The sequence below is a fragment of the Netta rufina genome (genome assembly GCF_964035555.1).
Source record: "Netta rufina genome assembly, chromosome: 1".
NCBI lineage: Eukaryota > Metazoa > Chordata > Aves > Anseriformes > Anatidae > Netta > Netta rufina.
This window is the reverse complement of record NC_140123.1, coordinates 139,305,773-139,328,551: the sequence shown is the minus strand read 5'-3', so window position 1 is coordinate 139,328,551 and position 22,779 is coordinate 139,305,773. Positions and strand designations below refer to the sequence as shown.

General features: G+C 36.0%; 1 protein-coding gene across 1 annotated transcript in view; it reads left to right on the top strand.

Annotated features, from left to right (window-relative positions):
- PIK3C2G (phosphatidylinositol-4-phosphate 3-kinase catalytic subunit type 2 gamma) overlaps positions 1 to 22,779 on the top strand; it is a gene marked incomplete at both ends in the record, with an annotated part of 213,796 nt that overhangs the window by 62,990 nt on the left and 128,027 nt on the right. The window contains 4 exons of the mRNA XM_084302863.1: positions 2,296 to 2,427; positions 9,440 to 9,554; positions 11,289 to 11,416; positions 18,578 to 18,766. Of these exons, the coding sequence (XP_084158989.1) occupies positions 2,296 to 2,427; positions 9,440 to 9,554; positions 11,289 to 11,416; positions 18,578 to 18,766 (564 nt within the window). The remainder of the gene's footprint in view (positions 1 to 2,295; positions 2,428 to 9,439; positions 9,555 to 11,288; positions 11,417 to 18,577; positions 18,767 to 22,779) is intronic.

Here is a 22,779-nt window from a genome sequence, read left to right as displayed (position 1 = left end):
TTTCTCAGGGCAAAGACCAGAGTGCCCCAGAGCTCTTCAGTGTTGAGTGCTCTTATGATGTTAGGTTCTTAGCCTTTGAAAACAGCTGTATAACTTTATCTAACATCTGTAAACAGCACTTTCTCAGTGAGTAGCTTCTCTGTTCTCTACTGCTGAAATTGTTCATTCATGCTTTTCCATTTCCTGTTTCCTCTGAGTCATCTCTGTCTCAGCCTCATGCAGTCAGAAAGTATAATACTAACAGGGTAGGCTTAGACGTCTTAAAAAAAAAAAAAAAAAAAAAAGTCTTAAATGGTACAGATACTCCCCTTCTCTGTATATCACATGCCACTGGAAGGGAAATTTTGCTAATCTTTGGCCCATGGTTTAAGTCTTGGGATTCCTAACTTTTGCTTTGCTTTTTCCGTGTGCATACATGTATGTCTGGTAGTGCTATATATTGTGTCCTAGGGAGTCTCTGACAAGCATTTGCTTTCTGCAAGGAGAAGGATATTATCAGTTTTTTTAATTTCTCCGTATTCACAGGGAGTGCTATCAAATTTCTGTATTAGATGATGCATGTCTTGGCTTTTATTTGTTTCTCATCACAGAAAATACTAATGATGCTTTAACGTTGTGTAACACTGTCAAAAGGTATTATGAAATATGGACAGAGCTTTTGGCCTCTAAATGAAAAAAGGCAGAACAAACCATCCATGACATGTAATAGTTTTCCATAAGTTTTTTTTTCCAATTATGGGTGAGGAAGGGGGCATGAGACAGGAAGCAGAGTTGAAAGCTATAAATAGGGACATGTGGGAAGTCAATTTAGAATCGCTTCTCAATTCTATTCATGTTAATTACAAAGAGTTGGAAATCGCTGTCTTTTTTTTTTTTTTTTTTTTTTAAATTCAGAGAGGTATGCAAATCTGAATAATTTCCAAAATGTTTAGGATTGATCATATGAAATCCTGACACTCATGCAAATATAGCATGCTTGAGACTTTCAGCTGAAACCAAATGTTTTTTTTTCAACTCTTCAGTGCTTTCAAGCAAACTTTTCTGAAGCCAGTAGAATTATGACAGATGTGGAGTGACAAAAGTAGGAGAAAAATCTTATGTTAATTTTACATTTTACTGTTACCTTGTCATATTTTTGCTACCCATAATCCTTATGCTTTTCAGGCTTTGATACTTTTTAAATAACAATTTCTACATTTGTTTACTACATGACTATGCTTTTTTTTCTTAATGCTGAAAGCTGTATTGTTCTGGCCATTTAGATTGAATATGTGAAAATTAAATGGAGTCTGTATTATTTAAATTTATCTTCTTTTTTTAAATTCAATTTTATGCAGACCTTTTGTTTTCTTAATGCTTATGCTGTCAATGCAAAATAATTGTTTTAGCCTTTAGCCCCTTATATTGATTTTGTTTATACAAAAAAAAAAAAAAAAAGTTAATCTCATTTTCTCCTTGAGAAATTTAAGTTTTTACTGAATAAACATGGAAAAAAAAATGGAAAGGCTCCATCCACTATAGACATTCTCTTCAGGAAAAAGAAAATAGATTTACACATGTCTGGATAGTGACATGATTTTTCCATATAGCATGAAAGTTTCTCATTTATTAGACTTGCTCTAAGTTATGTTTTTAAGTCAATCATTTAATCTATATATACAAATTAAACGACCAATCAATTTTGCTTCAATATGAAGTTGAGATAAACACTCATATCTGATTTTTTTTCCATTAAAAAAAAAAGAATCATTCATTCCTGTTAAGACAAAATCTGCTTTTAGATTGTGCTTGAAAAATATCACTCCACTGAAGCACATGTGAACACAAGAATTATTATCATACCCTACCCAGAGCACAACTTCTAGTTTCTTAAGCTTTGTTTTCCTTTGAAGACACAAGCCAGCAAATAACTAATTATTGGTTTACAGTTCACCCTTAGGGGAGGTACTTATGCTGAATTAACCCTTCATTGATTGATAAGATAATTCTTAAGCAAGAATTTAACTAGGCTTTTCCTGCCTTTGTCAGCTCTAGTGGTTACCAGTGAAGTGAATGAATTATTCTTTGCCCCTTCTCAAGTACTATCACCCAAGTTAGTGTCTGGCAATATTTATAAACATGTAGCTGGTGTGTTGAAAGGATCTATCAGTTGCATTTTCCTTCAGAGTTGCACTCTCATAATTTATAGCTTAATATATGTCAATATATGTCAATATATAGAAAAACGGGAAAAGATGTCAATTGTGGTAACAATGCTAAATTTTTTATTTTTCTTTTTTTTTGATTTTCATTTAGAATCAACTTTCCTCTGCGAATAAAGGCTCTTCCAAGGGAAACTATACTGACAATAAAACTACTCGGAGTAAACAGTGCTTCTAAAAACACAGAGGTGCTTGCTTGGACATGCTCCCCATTGTATCCAAAAGAGTAAGTTCGCTTTTGTAGGGTAGCTTGAGAAAAGACCATTTCTGAACAGGGTTACACTCAATTTGGGAAGAATACAGAAAGAAAAACACTAATTTCAGATTAGATTACAGTAAACTGATCCTGATGTGCCTATAAGAGCTCCACCTATAAGCTTTTCAATACCTTCTTTTTGAACTTGGCTTGCATAACAGTTAAACACAGTAAAATTCCTCAAGCCTGTTGAAAGGTTTTGCTGCACCCATGTTGCAGCTTTATAAATTCCTTCTCAGCACAGCTTCTTGTTCATAATCATGGTGGTTTTTGTTGTTGTTTTCTTTTGGTTTTGTTTTCAGTCTGCTTTCCTTTCTTGCTTTCCTTTCATTCTACTCAGTCAGACAGTTAGTGGTGATCAGCTTTCCGTCTACCGGCCACTTAAGTTTTCTCCTCTTTTTTAGTCTCTTTTTTTTCAAAACATAACACAGTATAACAGTGGTTTAAAGATACTCGTAGGCTTGATTGTCTCTGCAATGATGCATGAACGGAGATCTAAGGTAAACTTTCTACAGTACATTTTATATATTTTAGTAGCAGTGAGAAATCTGAGTTTAGATCAAGCTGTTATGATGATACTTAATTTTTATTTAAACACCTTAACCTTGCATGCCACAGCATAAGATTCACAACAGCAGACATGCTGAATGCACAGATAACTGAGATGGGCAATAGACAAATATGCCCGAGCCCCACAAGTTTCTGCATAATCATCTGTATCTAAAATATAGCTCCTTCCTCATCTTGAGATATCTTCATCTAGTTTTGCACATCATAGCAATCACCATTAAAAAAAAAAAAAGAAGAAAAGAAAAGGAAAAAAAAAAAAAAAAGAACACCAAACAAAGTGAAACTTACTGCATGTATGTGTTTACTTGGTGTGAAAGACCTTGGATTCCTCTGAACTTCTAGGCTAAGAGGTTTAAAATGCTAGCCAATAGGTTGGACTGGGCTAGAGGCTTTTTCCATATTTTCAGGAGAAAATTCAAGATTGCTTGAATTTCTATTCAGAGAAGGAGAACATTCTTCTATGACTGAATGATAAGAGCTCTTAGCTTGAAGGCAGGAAAGAAATGTGAATCAAATCTCTGCTCTAACAACTGCTCAGGAGTTTTATTCAGTGACTTTTCATTAGGCGAATCAGAAGAATAGTACACCAATCACTCTTCCATTTCGTGTGTCTTATTAAAGAAAATATTCATTGTACTTAATGTGAGTATTTTTACCATTATGATGCTTAAGTTGAAACATGCAGAGGGAATATCTTTGCTGAAAATCTTGAAATTAATTGTTAACTTGTTCTCAGCCCCAGCAAGTTGATGTGTGCTTGGTACATGCAGAGGCAGAACATTAAGCATGGGAACTTAACTGGGAAACAGGAAGGCATCTCTGGAGGTAAATAGGACACATGAGAATCCTATTCTACTAGAGCACCTCTTCTACTACAGCCTTTTTTTTTTATTATTATTTTTTTTCAGCATTTAAGTTCTAAATCAAGGATTGTTGAAATATTTGTTAGTCCTCAACTCCCCGTATTATATATTTTGTAATGTATATCTTCAGGTCAAACATACTGATTTTCCTTAGGTAGATCTCCAAGTCACACAGGTAATTTTAAAACTTCTACTGAAAAATGGCTCCATTATCTTAGAACACAAAATCAGCACAGTGAAGGGGATGCAGGGTTACTTTCCTTTCATCTGCTGTATAATTGTTCAGATCACTGCTGAAATGACCCTTTAAAGCAAAAATAAAAATTGAGTTGTTGGGTTGGAATAATTTAGGAATAGCATGTTCAACACCCCCTAATCAGTTAGCTGTGTCATTTACAATTATAGCAATTACTAACACAAAGAAACCTAAATGCCTTTTCCTCTTTTAGCCAAGTACAACTCCACAAAATTATTCATTCACCATGACTTGAATTGATAGACTGATTTAAAAATAAGGATAGCCCTGAAATTCCTTCTCAAATATGAAACGTGAAAATGTCTTAACATTCACCCAGCCTGCTTTTCATTTTCCTTGGAAGATCATAAATATTTTTGGATAGAGTAAAGTAGCTCTCAAAGTTAGCTACATAGAGAGCAGCAGGACTAAAACTGTGAGGTGATTCTTTATAGATAATGTTATCAATGAACTATTAACCAGCCTTTGGGCCCCCACAGCCTGGAATGAAACTAAACTTCAAGACTCTTTTCAGCAAAGTACTTCTGAACTTTAGGTACTAAGAAAAGGTCTGTACCTGTAGTGTTATGCTAATGTATCAAGAGAACCTTGTATTACTGCAAAGATTACAGTATTATATGAATAATGTTCTAAATGAACAAACGATGTAAATGTATATAAAAAGATTAAATAAATCTGACCAGGAAATGTCTAACAAAACATTGCTGACTTGGAAAATACCTCTTTCTCAAATGAATGCTTTTCTTAGAGGTGAATTTATGTTTCTGAAAGAGTTGTAACAGATCCTCAAGTCTAGAATTTAATTTACAAGGAAAGGACAGAAATAGGCTCTTTGAAGTAGCCAGTAGCCCCGAGGTATTTGCCTGGGTCATCAAACATCCTTGTTCCAGTTGGTAACCGAACCATTCTTCTTAGGCTCAGGAAAGATAAGGACAGAGAGCTGCTTTTAAAAGGATTCAGATGCTTTTAAAATACCTTTCTTTCCTTCCTTCTTTCCTTGATACCTATTTTCTCTCAAAAATGGCTATTTTCATTGTATAGTGTATTCACCCATTCATATTTTAGTTCTTTATATTTAGTCTGAACTGAAGATTAAGAAAAACTGAACTTATTTTAGCTATTAATGTATGCAAGTTCCCTTCATCTCTGGCTAGAAGCAGAGAAAGCTTCTGATGTTTTGGAGCAGGACCAGCTCTTTTCCAACCCAAGCAGTTGCATGTCAAAGTCCCTTTACAGATCAATGTATAAGAAGGATATACTAGCTGATGGATAGAGAGTGGCCACTATATCATTTGTTAAATATGTGTTGGTATTTCTTCTAATCAGCCTTACATGTTTGTGCAGATTTCTCTGAAATTCTTTACAAAACTGAGATTCTGCAAATTTTCTCTAGTCTTTTCCTATGTGTAGATGTTTACATTAAAATTATTGCTTATAAACTTTTTTTTTGTATGTTTGGTTTTAGGGCACAAAATCAGTAAAAATTAAGAGCATTGCCTCAAATTTGTTTTCATCTGGAGTAATCTGATAAATTTCCAGTTGCAATATTCAGTGTCTTCAGACTTATGGGAGTTAAGCTAGAAAATCTGTGAAGATCTGTTCCTTGTAAATGTCTGTAGGACATATAACATTTCTTTGCAGATGAAAATTATTTATCTAATGTGAATTTTCTAGAATGTTGTAGTACATGTAATTAGAATTGTTATTTCATGATATCATTCCAGGGCAGAATTAACACTTCTTAGGCCATAAAACATGCTTCTTTTTAGCATAGCAGCTTTGGATTTCCTTTAAATTTACCCCTGAATTTCTAAGGTTTATTATGTCAGGTTTGGGGATAATTGAATTATTTTTGCACCATATTTTGCCATCTTTTTTCCTGGTATATCTTGTCTAAACAGTCACACCCCTCTCATGTTACATACGTTTGTGAATGAACACAGTAACGATGATGGCTTCTGACTTGTCCAGTTGGTGAGCCTCCGTATTCACATTTCTTATTTTATCAAGTGTCCGTAAATCAATAAGGCCCTTGATGATGTTCCTGTATCAAGAAATCTTAGTTTCAAGAGTCAGTTCAAAAGTGTTTGCAAACCAAATTGTCAATTTTCCATTCCTTCATGTCAGAAAAATGTGTTTGTCTCTTGGGCTGAATAGTTTAGCAATCTAGAGCTAATTAACAAATCAGGAATCCATCATATGGGGCAATTTGGGAGCTGTAATGTCTCCCACAGTGTCCATTGCTCTGAGTTCATTGATTCTAACAACATGATTTATTTTGCACTGGTATTTCCAAATCAGAACAGGCAACAAAATTTTCCTCTTTCTTGGTGTGGTGAATGAGGTGTCCCATATGAATTTAGGATACTAGGTTGAATTTATAAGACAGAGTGCCTTGTGTTGTCATTCCATTGCAGTCTCCTCTTCTTCTGTGGCAGTTTATTTTAGCTCCTGTTGGAAACAACAGCTGGAAATCTGTAATTCCAGGGGTTTCTACCTGCCCTGGTTTTGTGTGAGAATATAAATAAATAAATGGCAGCAGACACAAGGCAGCACTTGCTTATTCACCTTCTTATGGGACTTATGCTGAAGAGAATTTTTCCAGTTGCTACATGGAAGCCATCACCTATAACTGTGATCACTTTACAAAGATCAGCATTACTGTCCTCACTTTATAGATGAGAAAACTATTAGGAAAAACGGGGAGTGACCTACCTGAGTTCATCAGTCCAAGACAGCAGAGAGAGGAGTCTGTTCAGAAAAGATTATGGCTATAATGCTCATGATGCTGGCTCCTTCCTTTTCTGAATGGATCCTGCACACTCTGCTGCCTCTTTTCCTTTTCCTAAATATAATATAACTTTCATTCACCCACGAGGCTATTTGTTATCATTCTGTTTTTGTGTCCAAAAGAAGAGTATTGTCTGTGTAGTGCATATAGTTCCACAAAGTTTGCTAGGGAAAGCTGCACCTGAAAATATATCATATTTCAGTAGTCACTGTCTCTTCACACACTTTTAAAATACTGCCTGTGTTTATTGACTCACCTTGGTCTAAAGAGTGATTTACAGCTTGAGTTACTCACTTATTTGTAGATACAAATTAGGGTATTTTGTATACAGGTATAAATATCTTTCTTAAAAACTAGTTCATTTTTTTCTTAGGAGATAGTATCTCCATACTGTTTCAGTGGTCTTTGGATTTACTCATAGTCCTCTCATCTGCTTTAACATATGAGCATTCTTAGTCTTTCTGGTTCTGAAATTCTGAGCATTCTAGGTCCTTCTGCTTCTGAAAGCATTCTGCTTTCTTTGGTGCTTCTCTGAGACTGGAGAAGTCCACCTACCAATTGTTCTTTACTTTCCAGGACAGTCTTCAGCCACAACTGTACTCGGTACAAATGAGCTGTAATAATGAGTTAAGGAAATGTCTCAATTAAACACACATACAGTGCCTCTGAGGTCTGTGGTACTTCTTGTATTTGCCTATACAGATTTTCAGGTTACCCAGGAAAAAAAAATCTACCATCTATATTCTTCTTTAAAGCCCTCTATGGTTTTAGAGGATGATGTAAAAGTGATTAGCCATAAAGAGAACTCAAAAGGATAATTTAGTCTTCAAGTTCATTCAGTTCTCAGCTATTCCTCTCCTTGGTAACTTAAGGGGTAATTAGTTCAAATTATCATGTAAACTTCTGTCCACAAGGGAATGGTTGAAGAGATGTGACTCCATCCACAAGGCGATGCACAAAGAGATGTGACTCCAGTTAAGCATCACAGGAAAACAGCTTTGAACCACGACTTATCACTTCCACATTCACATCAGCTGAGTGTGAAAAACTTCATATAACAAACTTTTTCCCCAAGTGGCATCTTCTTCACATCACAGTTCCTTTTTCTGCCTCCCTTCCCCTGCAAATATGCCTGCCTACAGCTGCAAAAGAAACTAGAAAATAGCTTTGTCTTTAATCCTCTCGAGCTGTATTTCACAATAAAATAAAATGTTTGCACTTATGACATCAGTAGGTTCAGAAGTGAAAAACAAAAATTAGCCCTAGGTTACATTTGCACCAAGTGTTGAATCACAAAAATGATTTTGCAGGAGTCCCCTGTTTCTTCTTCAGATGACTTTGCAGCGATTTGTTTTCATATGCAATTCAAAAATGTACTTTTTTCCAGCAGTGATGCAAACTCATCAGAAAGTCCATCTGAGTTATCTTTTTCCTCTTACATCCTCATCTCTGGTAAAAAGCTGTTTACTCAAAACTTGTCTACCTGGCTGTGTTTCTGTTAGAGTTGGCAGAAGACAGTCTAGCCCATTCTATCACAGTTTCATTGACTGAGCAGTGATTGGAATAATAGTAATAAAATTTGCCAGTGAAAAAAGAGATGTTCAGCATATCAAAATTCTGAATTTATCCTAACTAACCATTAAGATATAGACAAATTAAAGGGTAAGTCTGGTGTACTATATAGTATGGTATCCAGGTACTACGTTCTTAATTTGAGCAGATTAGTCATAATTAGAATTGATACCAGAACTTTCTGATTTTATTCAGGTTTTCTGGAATGAATTGTGTTGACCTGCCAAATCATGCTGTTTTTCTTACTTGCAGACTACATGCATGCCTGTTTCTGACAGGGCTTTATCGTGCGCGTAGTGCTCAGATGGGTACTTCAGACCATAATCTTTCATCTATCCAAAAAACAAATGTGCATGTGGTACAAACCATCCCATTCAAATTCCTTCCAGATCATTGAATGCTGAAGCTGTACTACTGGCCATTTACACATTTTGACTGATAAAATTAACACGATTCATTCTGGTCACAGTAGATTGTCATGAGTTTCTTCTCTCTGTGGAATTAAATGTATGCTGCTCTCCACTCCCTCCACCTTATATAGTATGTTGACACTTCACAGTCTCTACCATATTCCCAAAATGAAATACTGAGATAGGAATATGATGTTATCCTCATTTTATACCTAGCTTCAATGACAACCCCTGTCACACAGGAAGTCAATGGTAAAGTACAGAGCTGATCTGGAATTTCTCATCAGCTTGATTTGTGCCACAATCCCTGCAACTAAATAGATAGCATTATGGCAGACAGGCCACCAGTGTACAAACATTACTGATCTTGACCAGATTTGTACTAACCACATAAAGATTAAAGGTTTGTTATCCTTTCACTTGTCCTTTAAGCTGTCCATTTCTGTATTTTTAGATGTGATTTCAATAAACCCAGTCACCTCCAGTACTGAGGCAGTATTTCTGTCTGTGTCCATTGCAGGCGGCTCATCCATGGAACTGTGCTTCTTAGCATGAAGTTGGACAGCATACTTCCAGCATCAATGATTACCCCAGGCATCTGCAGTACTGATATACCAACTTCAGTAACTTTGCAGGTAAGAAAATGAAAAAACTAAGAAAAGTTCATTTCCAACATACTTTAAAAAAAAAAAAAAAAAAAAAAAAAAGACCACACAAATTAGAAATCCTATTTCTACTATAGCTACTCAGAGAGGGCATGTTAATCATAGTGGATGAAAAGTATAATGCTGCACAGTGGCAAATATGTATGATAATTTGTATATAGAATGATACCTCTGAGAGCTACGGAAGATTTTCATGCAGTAATTTTTTATTAATATAATTTTAGTTCCAAAAATACTTTTGACAAAAATTGCTGACTAGTTACATGACTTGCAGATGGCTTTTCAAATCTGAACTTTAGTTCTGGGTACTGCTGAACTGTGTGCAATTATAAGTGTAAAATACAGCTTGCAATTAGTGTGAAGGAGCTGTAAAGGAAGCATCTACAAGCAAATTGTCAACAAATGGCAGTAGAGCTCTCCCTCCATAACTACATGTTGAGAACCCACGAACTCTGGCAGAATGGTGCTCCCAGTGTTGAAAATGCAAAATGCCTGGTAGTTTTGTCACCTTTCCAAGTTAAATTAGCAAGTGGATACTTTGAGGGCAAAGCCAATTGCTTTCTGTATTAAAAAAGCTGAAATGACTATTAGCAAATGACATGTAAAAGAACAGATAATACAGATAAATTAATCTGGTCTAAGAATACCCTATTTTTAATAGACAAGCAAATAGGGATTTTCTAGTCTGAGGAGTTCGAGCCAAGAAGACGACTTAGAACAGCTCTCTCTCTCTTAATAATAAAGGAAGCCCAGACAGTAAATGGCTACTATGTTATAATCTTTCTCTGCTGGAAGGAACAGGAAAGGAGAGTCTCTCATTTCCCCATGCTCTTCTCAGTTATTGCCATATAAGTGACAGTATCGTGATTTGTGAACAGACTGGAAGTACTGCCATAAAGATTGCTTTTCTGATGTGGCCAACATGATGCTTACATTTTGTAGGGAATAACTTTGTTAGCCTTTAGAAGAGTGATGCATATCTATTTTATATGCATATAGAAAATGTATAGGATAAGAGATTACGATGTGAGCAAACCAAAATAGGATGTGCAAATTGAACTGGATTTTAAGGAACAACCTACATTTTCAGATTACCATGACCTCAAGATTCATAATTTTGGTGGAATGTTTTCTTTCTCTGTATCTTAAAAACATTTTCCTAAATTTCAGATGCCCATGTGAAAGTGCAAAGAATGAAATAATGGTAGATACTATACAACGTATATGAAATTGAGCATCAGGAACTGATATCAGGAATCTGATTCCCATCTTTTAAGCTCTTAAACTGCATATCAGAATTATTCCTGTTTTTTTTTTGTTTTTTTTTGAAAAAAAAAATATCTAATGGATGCTTTTCATTTAAGACCTATCTCATGAAAAACGAGGAAAGGGAGGAAGGAAGGAAAAAACAACTTCAGCCTTGAGTACATGCAGTTCTAATAAATACAGTGGATTAAATTCTCTCAAGAATGTCTGAGACAAAGCTCCCACTGATTTTTGTGGGCTGGGTATATCACCAACTTCTCTAAGTAGAGTATTACTTGCAGTGAACATCCTCAGAGAGTTACCTCCTCTTCTCTCATATTTTGTATGCTTCCTGTACAAATCCAGCATGACATTTATTAACAGATGTATCTGAGAATACATATTGCTAAGAGGACTTCTATCTTTTTTGTCTTTTTTTATTATTTTTTTTAAATAAAGATTGACTTTCCAGAAACTAATTTGGAGTTCATTAAACCTGAACCTGAAGAGAAAAAAGATCTTGAAGAGCCAACCAAGGAGTGCCTGAAGCATATTGCAAGACTTTCACAGGCACAGTCTCTCTTGCTGTAAGTTGTACCCAACTAGTTCTGCTGAATCTTTGCTTGAAGTACTTATTCTATCGATCACAATTAAATGAGTCCACTTCTTTAAAAACTTTTTTTTTTCTCTGAAGGAGCAAAGGGTGATTGATTTGAGAAGTAGCACCTCTAAATGAGAGAACAGATGACAGCAAAGCCTAAATAAGCCCCTGGAAGTGGCAGTGTACTTTACTGTTTTAGAAAAGGGTTGTTTTTACCTCTCTATCATTATATCTTTTCATGTATTTGAGGGGAGAAACCAACTTTTGATTCAGAAGGTTTTCAAGTGATGTGGTAAGTCTATAACAGTATTAGAATGAAAACCTTTAGATTAGATGAAAATCAGTATTCTCTATCGACAGCTTGCTCAGACTAATAAGCTATAGTAATAGCATATAATCATTAAAACAACACTTATTAGTTTTTTTTTTTTTTTTTTTTTTAAACAAGGAAAGAAGTATACAAAGTTTAGCTTTAAACAGAAGACAAATAAAAACAAATGCGCTGTGTATATTGAAGAAGATAAATATGCTCAGGTTACATAAGCAATTAGGATGATGTACTATATAAAATAATTTTAGATATAATCCAAGTGGCATTAAGAACATAAATAGTTATGGAAAGTCATTATACCAGTCACAGTTAATTATGTAAATTAATCTTTCATCGAAGTTCAAAAGATACATTAGTTTTACAATAACTAAATAACTTAAAGCCAGTCTAGCTCTCTTTGTGATATATCTGTTAAGAAGATTTTTCTAGGTCGATTATGTTGATTTCCTTTTTTTTTTTAATTAAAAAAAAAAAGTGTATTTAATGTTTGCTTCATCTTTTAAAAAGACAGAATATAACATAAAGTTATTTTTATTACTCATGGGGTCTGTGGTCTGGTTATTATTTTATTTCTAATATGAATGGGAGGACAGTATTTTATCATAAATGGCCACTGTGCTAAGGCACTTGCAAGTTGTCTGCATGATTCCCACCTGCAAAAGGTACTCTAGAAATGATTTGGGGTACTTCAAGTCAATGCATCTGACCTCTGTTTGTAGTAAAATGGTGGTTTCTGTGAGAAGAAGTAAGATCATTAAGCATTTAGCTAAGCATGGAGAAATCTGTCAGCAAAGAGCCAATGAAGCTTTTGTAAACAGAAACCTGCCTCACCAACCTATTGCTGCTATTCTAGAAGGTTATCAGAGGGTTCGTGGATTTGGGGGATTTGGTGAACATAAAGTATTTGGATGTTCAAAACACTTTAGTGAGGTTCCATATCAGATTGTTAAAGAAAGTGTTCATGGGTATAGAGTAAAACTGGTTAAAGACCAGTTTGGACATTTAATGGCTTTTCAGAATAGATAATCAGCAGTAGAGTCCTTCCGTACTCAAGGCTGGGACCAATTTTATTCAGTATCTCCACTGATGATGTGGAGAAGGAAGTGTATGGTGAAATCTCCAACTCTGCAGATGGTACTAAGCTCTGCCAGATAGAAGCTGTGTCATGGAGGAGACATCCAAAAGGGCCTTACAAAAATAAGGAGGCAAAAATATGGCAAGTGAGTTTCAGTGTGGGTAAATTTAAAAGGATATATTTAAGGAAAAATTATCTAGGAAATCTGTACATGACACTGAATTCAAAACCTGCATCTACATCACAGAAAATACATCTTTGAATTACTGCTGCTATTTCCCTGAACTCATGAGTACAATGTGCAGCAGCAACCAAAAACGCTAACAAAATACTAGGTGTCATCAAGAAGGGTGTAGAGGAGAAGCCAATGTATGTCATTTCACTGCTGTCTAAAACCTTGAAAGGCAGTGTTTTGAGTATGCTGTGTAGTTCTTGCATCTACAACTCAGGAAGGACACAGGAGAACTGGAAAAGGTAGAGAAGGGTAACATGTTTGAAGGGATGAAGTAGTAGCCTAATCAGGAGAAGCTAAAAGCTAAAAAATCTGAGACTTCTTATGTAGAGAGGAGAAGGCTGAGAGAGTGGTGTGTTTACTATTTCCAAAATCATGATGATAGTGGACAAGGAAGAAAAAAAAAAAAAAAACAAGGAAAGAAATAAAGGTACAATATTCAAGCTAGGGATATCCCATGGCAGAAGTAGATCTATTGTTAATAAATGGAAGAACACTTCAAGCAGTCAGTGGTGAACCTCTAAAATCTACTGGCACAATGCTGGGCAGGTAGACAATGCCATCAGATTCATAAAGGCTGTCCACAGATTCGTGGACAGGTTCATAAGGAGATATTACAAAGATGAAGCAAGGGTAGAGACTATAACATCCCTAGCACAACAATTTTGGATTCTCTGGGAATATGAAGGGAAGAAACCCCCAAAAGTGGCCAAGCTGGCATGCCCTGCCTAAATTGCATCTCAGATTGCCACTGTCAGAGGCAAAACACTGGGTGAGAGATAGACCAGTGATCTGGTCCGTAATGATGTTTCTCAGGTTTTAAAGGAAACCATGTCATTTTGAAATGGCTTATATATATATATATATATTTCGTCTCCTGGCTTTATTGTATTTATATAACCATCTATAGCTTCCTTCACTCATATGCTTTCCTAGGAGTTGCTGTTACAGAGGGTTACACTGTAACATACAGTACGCTTTATTATTCATTAAATTATTTAGAAGTTCATTAGAGGTGGTAATACGTATAGGAGGCGTGAATGCTTCTTTTTTCCAGCTGGGAAGTTTGCAGAAGACAGATTCAAGTGGCTGCTGCTAAGATTTCAGTAAGTTCAATAACATCCTTGGAGGAAAAAGAATGGTAGTCCTGGCTTTTCCCACAGCTTGTTTTCAGTTATCCCATCTTGTGGTCAAGATGATCTACCAAATGTATCATCAGGGTGAAGGGTGGCATACTTGGGGGTTTGAATAAAGAAGGTCTATGTTTATTAAGTGATTTCTGGTCCAGAGGAATCTGACAGCCTACAATTTTCTGTTGTACCAATATCAGAAGCATTCTTTTTACCTTCCTTAGTCAAGATAGTTTTATTAAAGTTTTTTTAAAATATATTTGTATCCAACCACATTATTACCATGAAATCTCAGGTTCTCTTCCTTCCTTCATGTGTCAAGAAAAAAGGAGAAATCTAGGTAACGTTTCAGTAACAACATATTTTATGATGTTTCAGGCCTATAAGTCTCAGATATTAATTTAAAATAAAAAGGTGTCTGTGGATGGAAGACACAAGAAACCTCTCACAGGCTGTCCTTTTAGTCATTGTACTGAAAGCAGAGGGAATAAGTGAATGGACAGAAAAAGTTCTAAACCTTGTGGTAGAGAAAGGAGAAAATGGCTAAAACCAGACAACTGCATGGTTGTCCTTGTTACAGGCTGTCAAATCCAATAGCACTGTGGATGGAACGTGGCCAGGGCTTGGTGTCCCCAGGCTCAGCCATTAGAGAGATGGAGTGCTTTTTCCTGGTAGGCACACACAGTACAAACATCTGACCACACAAATCAGCCCAGACACAAGGCGGTGCCTTCCCAGCACATACACAAAGACACAGAACTCTCACAAAAGTGGACAGCACAGAGTGTGATTCTGTTCTTCCACTCTGCGTGATCAGGATCAAAGTCTGCCAGTAGAATATATCCATGAACATACATATTTATATATAAATCTTCAGCATTAAAATATCAATTGCTCCAGAAGTTGAGCTCATTTTATTTAGTAGCTGGCTCCAGATCTTCCCTCTTTCCCCAGCTGTTGATGACCAGACATAAAAGCCCTCAAGTTCACAGCCGTATTCTGCTTGATGGTGTTTGGACCGCTTACTATTACACACACACGGGTCTCCCCAGTTGCTGTTTGAGGCATATGGTCTTCACAACAGCTGACTCTCAAACCCTTGTCTCTCTGGTAGTTAGCTCTCAGAATGCTGGTCCCTGCGGCCAGCATCTTTTGGATGTTGATTAGTGATGGGTCACTTGAGGGTGTCAGTGGAAATTAAGGAAGTGAACCTCAACATATGGCTCTTGTGCTGCTCATGGCCCTAAATTATGTGATCTTTGGTGTCACCACCAAACCATATGAGGGGCAGGGGGATGGACTAAGAGAGTTAATTAGTCACTGCTAGCCACTTTGGCTGAATTCTGAAAACAATTGAGATGTGAGCCTTTGATTTCTTTTAGGATTACTGTGGTGGAAACACAACCCCCCAGAAAACTAGCCATCTGGGACAATGGCTGCACTTCGAATGTGGTACAACCTGCTTGTGCACAGTGGCTCCCACTGGAAGGATCAGACTGGTCTGAAACCAGGAAGATGACAGTCTTATTTCTGCCATCTTTCTTTCCTTCATTCATCATTTTCCTTATACTTTTTCTACTGTTTCAGCTTCCCTTTTTCTTTTCGTTTTTGCCACTTGTCTAATAAGACTCTACTTTGCCTACCAGTCATAACAAGACTGTGAATTTCGATTAAAAATAGCTACTTAGAGCCTGGTAGGTAGTACAGGTCTAAAAAAAAAAGGCAGTAATACTGCACACTTCACTAGTCTGCCCACAGAAGAGAAAGTGCAAAATGGAACTGGGGGACAGAAATTTGAATTTTCTAACTTTGTTTTGCTTTTCTGACTCTCTTTTTGCTATTTTGTCTTGTTCTTTTCTAGGACTGCACATGAATGTTCAGAGCACTCAGAAGCATTTAAGCTATTTCTTGCCATTTCTCCACAAAATAAGTGATAATTAACACCAGCTAACAAATTTTCCACAGAAGCTTTTCCTTCATTTAGTTAAAAGGATTAAGAAAAATTATCAAAAAAAAAAAAATGAAAACTACTGAATTATTTAGGTTTTAAGTAAGATTTTTTTCTTCTATATTTTCCTTTGTGTTGAGCAGAAGACTATATATTTTAAAATACCTGCTATATAGAGGGAAGGATAGACGTAATGATGTTAAAAGAAAAAGCTCAATGAACTGCATTTTTATCAGTGAATAGGGTTTATTATATCTTAACCCATTTTAGACAAAAAACAGCCTTAGTAGCATAACAATCTGCAGATGTTATATGTACGCAGAATAATTTTACCACATGTCTTAAATGTCGCATCACATGTATATGTGAACTTTTAGTACAACTAAGAAAATGACATGAAAATCTCAAAATTAAAATAAATAAATAAATAAATAAAAACACCCTAACCTTTAGTTTCATCTTGAATCTTTAAAATATGTTAATCTAATCTTTAAAATATGTTAATCTAATTTCTTGTAGAAACATGGCAAGAGAAAATGGCATTGCCTCTAAAGCAAAGTCAAAGGGAGAAATGTAATATTTAGAAAACCTAATACAACAATTGATTTCTTATCTCCCTTTGTAAATTTAGTGGAGGCTTTAGCTGCTTTAATCTGAACAACAGATTGTCTAGTTTGGAGGATGCTGTTTGAAAGCTTCAGTCTCTGCTTAAAGTCAGCATAATAAAGGGGTCCTTTAGCAAAACCGTCCTGCAGAAAACTGTCTGAATGCAAAAGAAAACAAGATGGCAATAAAGTCTTAGGCCTACTTTTATCTCTTTTTCTGTGTGACTTCTTCACAGAGAGAAACATCTATCTGTTGTCAAAATAGATATGCTGTGAATTCTGATGCAGTTTCTTAAAATGACTGCTAAAATGATACTTTTCTCGAAATGGTCGCTAAAAGACATGACAGAATTTTTATCATAGGGGTATGTTCTTCTTTTTCTTCATACATATATTTCTCCTAAAGGAAAGGAATAAACATTCCTGTGGCATTAAAAAACAAACAAACAAACAAACAAACAAAAACCACTTCTGTTCTATCACTCTCTGTTCCAAATATTTGGCAATTTAAAACTGTAAAAAAAGAAAAGTTGCTTGATGAAAATAGAACCACAAAGGAGCTCATTGCTCTAAGCTGTGAAAGCCGCAGTCTTGAGAATTTGAGAAGGACAATGATACTTATTTTTGCTAAGAATGCCCCCAAATCATTGCAAATAGGAGGAGGAAGATATTGACCGGTATGGAAATGCTTGGATTTTGAACCCAGTTTATACACATTCAAATAATGAAATACTTGACTGGAAATAAACTATTTGCTTACTACCTTCTACAAAGATTCTTACACCTTGCTCTGAAATATCCAGATCAGCTTAAGGTCATATTTAAGTTATCTTACTGAGTAGATGATCACCGTTCATATCAACTATGACCAAGAATACTGATGTTTGTCTTGGCTTCGGTAATGATTTCTGTCAACTGGAGACCATTTTGCACTTTCAGAGCTTTGCTCTGATATCAAATTTAGGACATTGTCTTGGCTTGTTTCTCACGGGGGATTTATTCTTCTATTTTTTGATGATACTAAGACCTAGGATTTATTATTTTGAATCAGATATTATGGTAAAATATTGTGTATTATCTAGCTGTTTTATCATTGTTATTCAGCCATCTCATATCTCTGTGTGGAATTCTGTATTGCATCCTTTTTTCATAAGTACAGAGAAACAGCATGCTAGGCCTTGCAAACAGAAGCCATTGGGAGCTTTCCTACCATTCTGCAAGCTCATGCTAAAATTAGGTGTGATCACACTGCGTGTGTGCGTGAATGCATGTGCTGTCATGTTCCTGGGTACGTGCATGGATGTACCTAAGCCCCATTTTTATTGCAAATATGCTAGAAATAGACAAGTCTGTGTTAGTCAAAGGAAGACCAAGGAAGAGCAAGAATGAAAGCTATGACTAGGAGTGCTGTATGTGTAGTTGTTACACTACTTAATTAGAGATGATGTGTAGCAGATGGAGGTAACAATAATTTATCCAGTGAAAACTGCACCTTCTTTGTCAGAAAATCCCAGTTAAAATGAACAAACACCAACAACAGAGTGGAGAAGAAAAATGAGAGTGCTTGGAAAGTGAAATATCCATACATGTGTGTCTTTTGACACTTCATTTTTATATGACCCAAGGCTGACAGATCCAGAGTATAAGTATCACTTTTCTTATAAAAGCTGGTCTGCAGAAAATGATACCCTACCCCAAGGAAAACATGTACTTAGCCGAAAAGCAGTATTCTGTATGACTTGGTCCCCCAGTACAATAAAGTTTGTTGCTACACAAAGCTCCAGGTGGTTTTAATTTCAAACTGAATTTCTAATCTTCTCTTCCAGACTCTCAGAGCAACAGAGAAGAATCTTATGGTTTTATCGTTACTACTGCAATAATCAAAATTGCTCCCTTCCTCTGGTACTGGGCAGTGCACCCAGTTGGGATCGAACAACTGTATCAGAAATGTATTCTGTCATGAGGAGATGGAGATTTTCTAACCCTCTAGAGGCATTCGGGCTCCTGACTTTCAGGTAAGGGAAAATTAACAAAGTAGGAAAATAACGATAAGCAGAATGATCACATGCTGCTGATTAATTCAGCACTTCAGTTTGCTCAGCATAGGATCATGCTTTCTTTCAGTGATTGTGCTTTTGGTTCTGTCCCTGTGTCAAAGTGAAGATGTAATTGCAACTCCTGTGATAACCTTAAATTGAACGTGCTGGCCCTGCCTTCTTGACTGAGAAGATATCCTATTTTTCAGGATAATAAAAAGAGTATTTCATGCTGTATAGCCAATTCAGTCAGTTTCTGGTAGCAGGTGATCAGTCAAATACTTAGCATTTCCATAACATTGTATCTTCAAACTACTGTGCAGACATGAAGTAATGGGAGATAAGGAGGACTGAACTGTGCTTCCAGACAGTGATACTGTGTAAATACGTGCAGACCCACCTGTAGCCCATCTATTTGAAGAAGAAACTTTGAAGCCAGTTCCCCATATTTTGAGTAACTTCTGTTGTGATCCCACCCCCACTTCTTACACCAGGAGCTGACTGTCTGTTGGGAGGCTTTCCTGATGTTTGGGATAGTCAATTATGTAATAATAGTAAGTGTCAGAGGACAGAATTTTGTCAGCAGTTATGTTTCCTCTAAAGACTTGGGAGGTGTTTTGTGTTAAGTGATCTACCTGTGAAAACATTAAACCTGCAGATGAAATGACTGAGCAAATCTGGTTTATCAAGCCCTTACATGTCTGGATAAGCAAAAGCTGCACCTGTTTTGCAATCTCAGTTCCATATTATACACAGCACATTTAGAGAAAAAAACTACTTCACCTAGAACCTCACTTGTTGAGAAAGGACTGTATACACTCACCTCCACATTATTTAAAAAAATAAAATAAAATAAAACAAAACAAAAACCAGTTATTTAATAATATAAAACTAACTTTTAACTGATATTTCCCTTTAAAAGTGATTTCCTAAGAATACCTGCATCTCAGCTTTATATAAGAACAAACTAAAATATTAGAAGTTTCACGTGTTTGCGTATATGTCTTATGTTTAGTGGGAATGATGGAAGGAAAGATCCTGAAAGATCAGGGTCTGGAGCATATTTGGAAAAATTCACTTACTATTATTAAATGATGAAAAATTATAAAATAATTTATAGAAGATCCATGTAAAAAGGACTATGTGGGCAGCATGTTGTTTTCCACACCCCAGAGTAGCAAGAGAGTTTGAGACAGTTCATCAGAGCATTCCAGGCTTTCAGATCTGACCTTTTGTCGAATGTTGATACCCTGTATGAATGGCCTTTCTGCAAAGGGCTTGATTGTTCCTCGAAGATGCAGCTCTGCATCAGGGTGTGGTGCAGAAGATTAGCCCTGTCAGGTGCTTCACAGGATTTTAAATATGAGTCAGTCTGTCACAAAGCTTCTCAGTGCGTACTGGATGCTGCATACATGCTATTCATTCTGGCAAAGATTGCTGGGATGGAAAAACAAGAAAATGTCATCACTTTGTCTCTCCTGGTGCCACTGTTGGGTGTGACTTGCACCTGCAGGGGTGCCAAAGAACAAGGGCTTCTGATCATTACCTTAGTTTACCTATACCTATAGTTTCTTTCTCAACAAAGATAACATCAATCTGTGTTTTGTTTTGTTTTGTTTTGTTTCACCCTAATGCTATGAAAAGTTGTGGATCACAGTACAAATTTTAACAAAATAAAAATTTTTAAAAAATATTCTGTCTTCCACATATCCCCAGGATTTTATAGGTGCATGAACAAATGGGAAGCTAGCCCTCAGAAACAGAGGGATTACATTTCATTAAAGGTTTCTAATTTCAAAGATGTCTAGGTTGCATGATTCAACTGCCAACAGACATGTATACATAAACTGAGAGAGTGGGTTGCAGGAGAGAAGTACATTCTGTATAAAAATATTTCTGAGGTTTCTTGTCTTGGTTCTCTTTTCATCAGATTTCAATCATTTGGAAAAGTGAAATAGCACTGGATAACCAGTCTAACCTCCCTTCACCATTACCTTCACTGACTTTGGATTGTAAGCTCCATAACTGAGCTGTTTTTGAAAGTTCATTCATCTCTATCCCATATTATATTTGGTTATGACAATTCATCAGCTCAGTTTCTAACTTCTGTTGTTAACAAAACAGATCTCTGATTTCTTGTGATTACTGAGACACAGCTGAAAGGTCCATGTTCTTGTAAAACTTGAGCAGAATATAAAAGAAATACTCTATATATTTGTGTCTATTTTAAGGACTTGTGTTACCATCACTATCATATCATAGGTAAATTAATCAAATTAGGGCTGATCTTTGTGCATACATTTCCTTAACATAATGCAAGAATGCAGGAGCAGCTGCACCAAATCAGACCAAAATTGAGTCTAGTGCACCCTATCTCTAATGGTAACCTGGGAAAGATAACAACAGTGGACCAAACATAAAGACATTATGATACTTCCGTATCTTCCAGTAATCTGCACCTGAGAGGTTTTAAAGTTGAATAGCCCTCTTATATATATATATATTTTTTTTTCCAAAATAAAAATGGATTCCATGTAAACATTGAACTTCCAGGACATCCTGTAGCAAGGAGATACACAGTTCATCTCTATGTTCATATAGAAGTAATACCATATTGTGAGTTGTACTGTAATAGAGATCAAGAGTTTCCAGTCACTCAGAATGTATGACTGGAAATGTGGATATTCCTTTGCTGGGACTTCAGTCTGCAGTGTCTGAAAGAGCAGCTGAATTCCTTCAGGAATGTGCTACCTCTTTACACTGTTTAGGGAGGCTACTCAAAATCACTAGTCACTTTTGCAAGCCTTGGGCTGGTGACTCTAAATTATCATTCTCAGAACAAAGAAGCATCTGTCTCAATGATTAAGCTCAAGCTCACATTTGCAAGGACAAAGAAATCAAAGTTATTGGAGGTGCTAACTCATTGTGTGGGTCAGAAGGCAATGCCAGAGAGCTTAGGGAGAGGTATCATGACCCATCAGATCAAGCCTGGTTATCTGCATCTGAGTTAAACCTCTCTTTTCAACATTCTGATACTTCTATATTGTTTTCTACACAGTTAAATGTACACTTTAATAGATATTTCTTGTTCTTTGGGCATGTCTCTCCTTCTGCTTATGCTCTTAAACTTTCTAGACATATCTCAAGGCAGCCAAATGATACGATACTTATTTATTCTGTGTCAAGTAAGAACATTCATAAATTGGAAGCACAATCATGGTACATTTCACAGAGAAATTCAGTAGCAATCTTACATCCAGTACTTGTATCGAGTGCATTTATTCTTAAAGCCCTGGAAGCCAATACTTAAAAAAACAATGAGTATTTGTTTAGTTGATTAAGATGGGATGAAGAGGCTGGCATGGAGAAGTGCAGAGTAAGATTTTATATATATATTTTTTTTTTTTTTCCAAAGGCAGAACATATAGAGGTGGTCCCTCCTACCCAGCATTGCTTATTGGTGCCTTGTCAATTTTACTGTTGACTTCACTTATTGGGCTTGGTAAAAAGACAAATTTTTACAGAATTAGAACTTTCTCTGACTGTATCTACTTTGCATGGCAGACTAGCCAGGGAAATGACACCAGTGTGCTTGTTTATTCAGAGAATTTTCTTTATGACAGAGAGAAGCCAAAGACAGTGTTAGAAATGCTATCGTATCTGATGTATTGCTAGAACGTGAATGTTTTGCATATGTATAAAGCAATCATACTTGTAAATTTTTGTCAGGTTATTTTGCTATTCAAATTACCTAAAATGAAAGGCAAAATGAATTCATTAACCCAAATAGCAGAATTTAGGCTCCCTCCTACTTCTCTCTGGCCAGCAATTATGTACTTTTAGTTATGGGACCCCTTAGCCTTTGACACTCAAAGTATTACCGTTCATTTTCATATTATTTAGCAGAATATCTGTTGAGCTGCAGAGGTTAGGTTATATACCAATGTATATGAAACTCACTTTCTAACCAGTAATTATAATAAAATGTGATA